This window comes from Symphalangus syndactylus, chromosome 11 (assembly GCF_028878055.3).
Source record: "Symphalangus syndactylus isolate Jambi chromosome 11, NHGRI_mSymSyn1-v2.1_pri, whole genome shotgun sequence".
Taxonomy (NCBI): domain Eukaryota; kingdom Metazoa; phylum Chordata; class Mammalia; order Primates; family Hylobatidae; genus Symphalangus; species Symphalangus syndactylus.
Genome location: NC_072433.2, coordinates 99,895,608 through 99,903,732, shown reverse-complemented (window position 1 = coordinate 99,903,732; position 8,125 = coordinate 99,895,608). Strand labels below are relative to the sequence as shown.

Genomic DNA, 8,125 nt, shown 5'->3' with positions numbered 1-8,125 from the left:
AAAGCACAGAGGGATTGTGTAGGACCAAGACAGAATGTTGGGGGCCAGTTGTGGGCAGGGCATTGAATGCTCTGCTAAGGAATGGGAGCTCTAGTCTGTTAGGATAATAATACGGAACTTCTGACAAAAATTCTGCAGCAGTGTGCAGAATAGGAGTCAGCAAGAGTAATTTTAGGAGTGTCTGGAAGTCATATGGGTGAGATAACAGGAGCCTAGGTTTAGGTGGAGGAAGAGCATGGCCAACTCATTCTGAAGGAAGCAGAAATGAGCTCCTGCCCTAAGACTTGGACCTTAGAATCTCCGTCTTCTTCAGAGTATTCTGAGTGTAGGAAGTGCAGACTATATTGGCTCCACGGAGAGAATTTGGACACTTGCCACGGTATCAGACATCAAGACAACGCAAGCCCACCATGAAAAGATTTAATGCAGTGCTTTCTTGGAAAAGGTGTACCCCAGGGAGGATGTGTTAGATTTCTTCAAGGGTCTTTACAAGGCAACGATTGTCTGTAGGTGAGAAAAACTGCCAAGTTAAGGCAAAGAGGGAGAAAGCAGGCCTGCTTCCAAAGAGTTCTTTCACGATGCTCAAACATTTCAATTTTTTAGGTCAAAAATGCCTTAGCAGGTTTAGCACAGCAATATAGGTGCCAAACTCGTCGCACTAAATTGCAGGCGGGAGCAACAAGGACGCCTGCCTCCTTTCTGCCTGCTTTTTGCAACAGTCCGATTTGAGAAGGGGACCCACAAGAGACACAAAATGCACGCCCCCACGCCACATCCTTTTTACTCAGCAATGGGTTAACACTGTCAACAGCCAGGCCGCCTCGCAGCGGCCGCGGAGTTGCAGGCCCGCCCCCGCCGGGGTGTGGCGCCGTCCCCCTGGCACGGGGCGGGGAAGGAGGGGCGCGCGGCGGCCGGGCGGGGCGAGCGGAGGCGAGTGGAGGACGCGTAGACTCGCCGCGGTCCCCGCCTGCCGCTGCCCCGCCGCAGTCCCCGCTCCAGTCTGTCCGGCACTAGGAACAGCCCCGGGCTGCGAGACGGTCCCCGCCATGTCTGCGGCCATGAGGGAGAGGTTCGACCGGTTCCTACACGAGAAGAACTGCATGACTGACCTTCTGGCCAAGCTCGAAGCCAAGACCGGCGTGAACCGGAGCTTCATCGCTCTTGGTAGGTGGCCGGGGGTCGCCGCCGCTGGCAGGGCCACGGGAGCCGCCGCTGTCCCAGCTGCTGGGGAAGGAAGCAGGGAGAGGACTCGGGAAAGGTGGAGTCGGAGACAGACGGGACAAGCAGCATCCTCGGGGATCAGGCTGGCCTCCCGGGAAGCGTGGGCATTGGAGGACCCCGCCGGGGCTGCCCAGGCTGACGGTCGCGGGCCTGGAGGGCAGCTGCGGCGCCGGGCGCTGGCAGCTGGAAGGGCCAGCGCTGACGTGTCCACCCCGCGGCCCGGCTCCCTATTCCTGCGGTCTGGCGCGGTGGGCGCGGACGGCGGTGCCCCTGCGGGCGGGCGCTTTGACGGAGGTACCCGGTCCTACCCGACCCTCCGTGGAGCTCCGCCCGGGGAGGGGCGCCCCTCGGGTGGGCGGGGGCTGCTGCTGCAGCGGATGCGGGAGTCCGGGCCTCTGGGGACGCTCCCCGCGGAGCGCAGCTTCCCAGGCTGGAGCGCTGCCCAGAGGGCCCTGCGAGAGGGCGGAAAGGGGTGCCCCGGGCCGTCCCGGGCGCCGGGGGTTGCTGCGCAAAGCGCCGGGGCCCCCTGCGGGAGGTAGGAGAGGCACAACGGCGGGGCTGCCTGGTATCCCCAGACTTCAAGGCATGGCCCCGCGGACGCGCAGGCCCAGCTTCCGTGTGGTTTGTTTTTCTCACTCCTTTAATCGAGCCGGGAGGAAAACTCCTACAACAGGCCTAGCCTCGCGGTGTGGGCGGCGGCTGTCCCGCGTGAACGGCTCTCATGCTGCCCGACCCACTTCTCTCCTTATGGTCCCCAGGTGTCATCGGACTGGTGGCCTTGTACCTGGTGTTCGGTTATGGAGCCTCTCTCCTCTGCAACCTGATAGGATTTGGCTACCCAGCCTACATCTCGTAAGTGACACACCCTGCAGCCGTCCCCTTCCCTTCCTCCCTTCCCCCCACCCCCGCCCTCACCCGCCCGCCCGCCCGCCACCCCACCGCAGGGCTGCTGCAGTAGACTGCACATCCGCATTTCCCGGGGAGAAAAGTGAAAGCTCGGCGGGGAGGGATGGGGTTGGACATAAGGGGTGGGGATAGTATTCACCATTTTGGAATCTCAACTTAATCCGTATCTCTTGACGATTAGCCTAAAGGTGTTTTCATTAGATTATCCTGGTAACCAGTGTCCCCCTCTTTGGCACACTAACAGGAAAAGGCTACCACTCTGTCGTCCTACCTTTACTGGTGGGAGGATCTCAGAAGGTACAGGGAGCTGAGCACGTCTGTCTAGTAATTATTTTAATGGGTATTTCACCATATATTTATGCACCTAGAGAATAAAACCCTATCAATTAGGTCTTCCTTAATTAATAATTATGTTAATTCAGACAGTAGGGAGAATTTTGTCTTTTTCTTTTATTTTGAAAAAGCCACATTATTACAGACAAACTTGGGAAATGCTTACCCTAGTGTAAACACAAAAACCTTTAAAAATGCTCCATGATATAGCTCCTTGGTTATATAAGTGATTGATTTATATAATTGAGCTACTTAAAAAATGAATTTTTACGATTAGGATCTGAATTTATTACCAAAGTTGTTTTTATTCTACAGTGTGTTTATTTTTTTTTAATTCTACAATTTTATTTTTCCATTCGTGCGAGTAGGAATTATTCCTCTCCAGAAATGAATTTTGTTTTGCTCTACAGTTCTTCCCAAGAAAGCCAGTGGTTTTTACCTTCATTCAGTTGGTCTCTGCTCCTTTCTTCAACCATAGGGATAAAAATAAAGGAAGAAAAAATTTTCAACTAGGAGGCTAAGACACAGATAACACATTATTACAGCTTGTGTCTGTCACTAGTTAGGCTAGAATTTAGTCTATGACTATAAGGGAAGAAACATGTTTTAGAAATTAGTTCTGATTTGAGCAATTAAATTGCAGTTACCCAGTAGTTGTTACTGTGTTAGTCCGGTACAGACATTTAGTCATACTCCAGAAAGTCTAGCTACATATAGCCCTGAGGTCTACCCCAGGCTCTGCTTTATGGAGGAGACTCAAGGAAAAACGGGATTGTGTGCACAGAATAAAGCATACAGACCCCCGTTAGCAAATACTCAGGCGGTCAGTGTTACATTAGTCTAATCAAGTCCGTTCATTGCATAACCGATATGATTGTATAATTATCCAAAAGAAAGAAAAAGTATTTGAAAATGATGGTCTTTAGTAGCATCAAAATCCATGTTGCTTAAAGTGTGACCTATGAACATTGTCTTAGTCTGCTTGGGCTGCTATAACAAAGTACCTTAGACTGGGTAATTTATAAACAGTAGAAATTTACAGCTCACAGTTTTGGAGGCTGGGAAATGCAGGACCAAGGCACCAGCAGATTTGGTGTCTGGTGAGGGCTTGCTCCCTGCTTCAAAGATGGCATCTTCTCACTGCTTCCTCACATGGTGGAAGGGCCAACTGGCTCCCTCAAGCCTCTTTTTTAAGGACACTAATCCCATTCATGAGGGCAGAGCTCTCATGCCTTTTTCTTTTCTTTTGAGACAGAGTCTCGCTCTATATCGCCCAGGCTGGAGTGCAGTGTCGTAATCTCAGTTCACTGCAACCCCCATCCCTGGCTGCTCCCACCCCGCCCCTCCCCCCTCCAAATTCAAGCAATTCTGCTTCAGCCTCCCTAGTAGCTGGGATTACAGGCATGTGCTACCACGCCTGGGTAATTTTAGTGTTTTTAGTAGAGATGCGGTTTTGCCATGTTGGCCAGGCTGATCTTGAACTCCTGACCTCAAGTGATCCACCCATCTCAGCCTCTCAAAGTACTGGTATTACAGGCATGAGCGACCACACCTGGCCAAGCCCTCATGTCTTAAATGCCTCCTCAAGGCCCCACTATTTAATACCAATACATTGGGTATTAGGTCCCAACATATGGATGTGGGGGGAACACAACATTCAGACCATAGCAGTCACCTTCATTTTAGCTATTCTCCATACCTCTTGTAACTCTTATGCTCCCTAGCCAGAGTTATTTTTTAAAATACAGGTTCATCTATTTAGCAAAAATCAAATGCCAGTCATATGTGTGGCACTGTGGTAGCACTTTAGATATGGCAAGAAATAAGGTAGTCATACTCTCTGTCCTTGTTGAATGAGCAGTCTACCCAGGCAAGAAATAGGCAAAGTAGTGACCATGTGGTAAGCCCTGTAAAGTTAATAAACAGCTCTGGTAGAGAATAACAGGAAAAACCCTCTTTAGCTATTTATCTGAGACACTATCTGAGTTAAGGCCTGAGGAATGAGAAGGGGCCAGCCAAGAGCAGAGCCAGGGAGAGGGAGAAGAGTGTGTCAGGCCCTGAGGCAGCACACAGCTTAGCTCTGTGTGAGCAACGAGTGGTGGGGGAGGCACCAGAGAGGTGCAGGTGCCAGCAGGTAGGGTCAGTGGTGGAAGTGTGCATTTCATTCCAGATGGTGGTAGGGAGTTTGCATTTTTTCATTGCCTTGGATGGGCTTTAAATAGGGGGTGACATGATACGATTTGTATTTTAAGGTCACTTTGGCTGCTGTGACCTCTGTGAGGAGTTCGCAATCTTGCCAAACTATTGCCAGTAATTTATTTCCTTCCTTTCTCACCTTTCAGCTTGTCTCTTGCTGTTTCCTCTCCTTGGGCCATCACAGGAAGGGGAGTAGTGTCAGTATTGGGTCAAGAGACTGCAGGATGCAAAGATGAAATTGGGAAAAGCTCACTTGGCTTCCTAGCTTTTCTCCCTTTGGACTCCCTTTGGAAGTCTGTGAGTGAAGCTCAGGTGAACCTGGCTCCTGGTCAGGGTCTGCTGCACGTTGGAGCATATAGACGGTTAAGACTTGGCCATTGCTCACTGGGGAGCAACCAGTACCTTATTGTATACCCCTCTTCCTACTGGTTGTTCTTTCCATGCTCATAATTTCCCTTTGAGCTCTTTGAGAATGGGGCCTTTCATCTCTGACTTCTAGTTTCTAGAATTTTTGGCCATCTTATATAAGCAATTCAGAATCTAATTCCAGCCTTCCTTTCACCAAGAACTGTTGACATAATTACCTTAATCTCCTTATTTCCCTCTTTTACTGATAACAGGAGGCAGACTACTGGAAATCTCTATTATAAAGATAAACCTCCCCCCATTGCTAAGATATAATTTAGATACTTATAAATTGTACACTTTTAAAGTATGCAGTTCAATGGCTAGTCTGTTCAGAGTTGTGTAACCATCACCACTGTCTAATTCGAAAACATTTTTATCACCCCAAAGGGAAACCATTACCAGTCACTCCCTATCCCTCCTACCCGGCTCCTGGAAACCACTAATCTGCATTCTGTTTCTATGAGTTTGCCTATTCTGAGCATTTCATGTAGATGGAATCATACAATCTGTGGCCTTTAACGTCTAGTGCAGCCCTGCTTTTAATGGGATTGCACAAGTAAGAGTCCGCTGGAGGGTGTATGCTGTGCTGCACCCTCATATGTGAATAAGTCCTCCTGGTGCAGTCCCTCCAGGGTGGGCGCTAGTGAGCCAGGCCCTAGTCCTGTACTTGCTCCTTTGTACAAATGGAATTGTGCGGCAAATTCAGACTTTATCTTCTATTTAAGGAAAGGGGAAGGTTTGCTTTCTGTCCTACCCAGTAACCTTTTTGTTTAAAATTCTATAAAAATATCTATTACTTTTCCTCTTTTTATTTCATATTTTCCTTAAGACTCGGGCTGCCACCTTCCTGGGACTATCAGAGTTGGGCCTTAAAGATCAAACAGGTAGTCCAGTTCCTTTAGTTTTAAAATGACAGTTCAGGGACAGAGAAAGGTGGAGTGTGTTTCCCAAGGTCACACAGAGGCCAGTCTTGGTCTGGAACTACACAGGAATGTAAAGCACATTTAGGCATATTTTAGTTCCAATGTTAGAAAGATTAAATATGTTTAGGGGGCTGGGCATGATGGCCCACGTGTGTAATCTCAGCACTTTGGGGTGCTGAGGCAGAGGGATTGCTTGAGGCCAGGAGTTCAAGACGAGAGTCCAGCACTATATATTTAATCTTTAACAACACTTTTGAAATCTCATACCCAGTTCAGTGATGTGTCATTTTAGTTTCTGTGTGTCCTCACAAGCCCATTTTAAACTTTTGCTGCTGGTGTAAAGAGTTATATTGCATTTAGCTCTTTGTATGGCTCTTGAAATCTGTGTAGCATTTTATTTAACAGATACGTATACATATCTCTGTCTAAGTTCTTTGCAAATATAGCTCATTTAATCCTCAGAACAACCCTATTATGTAAGTGCTATGATTATTCCCATTTTTACAGATGAGGAAACACAGAAAGAGAATTTGAATAACTTGATCAAGGTCTCACAACTAGCAGGTGATGAAACTGGTATTTAAATCCAAAGAATCTGGCTCCAAAGTTCATGCTTTTAATGATTATGTTATACTATCTCCCTTGTGGCTCTTTGAATGTCCCACAAACACAACATAACCTTATGTAGAGATGAAAATTGAAAAATGTAGGCTTTTTAAAAAAACAGTTGACCCTGTCAATACATTACCTTTGTGTAGTGTATTTTTCCTCTCTCAAGTAAGGTACTGCCATCCCAAATCATATATCTGCACACATAGGCATTGACTGTGTTTTGTAGACATTAGTTAGAATATGTTACTAACAATTTCTTTTTCTTATCTGTTATGTAGCTTCGACTTATGACAGCAGAGGCTTGCTCTGTTTTACTAGCGCAAGGCCACCTGAAAATGGCACACTGAACTGGATTTCCTAAGGGAATGCAGCGTTGCCTTTAGTTCTGTTTCAAGACACAAGTATCTCAAGGGGAGATGTTTGGGGATGACCCCTATCAAGGTCAGATCAGAAAGGGATGGCGAGAAGGTAAATTTGAAGAAAAAAAAAAAACAATGAAAATATCTACAAGAGTTGTAACACAGTTAACCATAAGTAAAAGCAACAGCATCCTCTTAGCTAAATGATGCTCAGCACACAAAGGGAGGACACATTCTGGGGAACACAAGTTAAAAAGAGTTGCAGTCTACTTGCTTAAAGTGTGCAGTGACAGACTCCTAAAGAGGTTTATTACCCAGAGGAGACTTTGAGAAAGTCACCGTGGTGTGTATGACAGTTGTGAACAGACACTTTGTGTTTCGCAGCCAGTCATTGGAAGCAGAGCTGTTTCCTTAACAGTAGTGGAGGATGTGTATTTGTAGTTCTCTTCTTGGACTCATTAGTAGGGTGTGTATTTGTTTTCTTGTGGGGTTTTTTTTTTTTTTTGAAAACTTGTAATTATGTTTTGTTCTTTTTTTACTCATGAGAACTTCAGAGCAGATATATTTTCTACTGAGCTGCCTATGTTCCCATTACGCTAGCTTTTCTCTCTGGATCTATATGTGCTTTGTTAAAGTGTTGAAGAGCAGAGCAATGCCTGCCTGCTCTTTGCCTTCTGGGGAAGTATGAAGCACAAGCCAATGTGGCCTTCTGGCCGATGTGCACTTGGATAAAAAATATAACTGGCATTCTGCAAATTGTGACTTAAGCAATTTATTTAAACATTTAAATCTTTAATTTACTTAATTTAAATCTGAAATCTTAAGCATTTAAACATTTAACCTTCGTCAGCTTTTTTTTACTGTCCTTGTTTCACTTAACATTACTGCTAAGAGTGCTGAACTCTTTTAAGATAAAATGTTGTGGAGAAATGAAAAAGTAATAAAAATATCCTTAAAACAACTTGTGACTATTTTGTAAAATAATGACAGCCAGTGTTTCAGTTAAGGTTCTCCCGCTTGCCTGTGTCATAAAGAAAATAAAGTTTTAAAAAGCAAATAAGATGAATGATTTAAATTATTTATTCATGATCAGAGTTTCTGGGCTCTAAAGCAGTTGTAGAGGAGGATCTCATTTCTAATACTCTGTGCTGGAATGTTCCTTATGAA

General features: G+C 46.3%; 1 protein-coding gene across 1 annotated transcript in view; it reads left to right on the top strand.

Moving 5' to 3' along the window:
• Window positions 1-887: 887 nt before the first annotated feature.
• The window catches only part of REEP5 (receptor accessory protein 5), a 47,139-nt gene continuing 39,901 nt past the window's right edge, over window positions 888-8,125 (top strand). Inside the window, exons 1-2 of the mRNA XM_055298395.2 lie at window positions 888-1,164; window positions 1,980-2,073. Of these exons, the coding sequence (XP_055154370.1) occupies window positions 1,047-1,164; window positions 1,980-2,073 (212 nt within the window). The 5' untranslated portion in view covers window positions 888-1,046. The remainder of the gene's footprint in view (window positions 1,165-1,979; window positions 2,074-8,125) is intronic.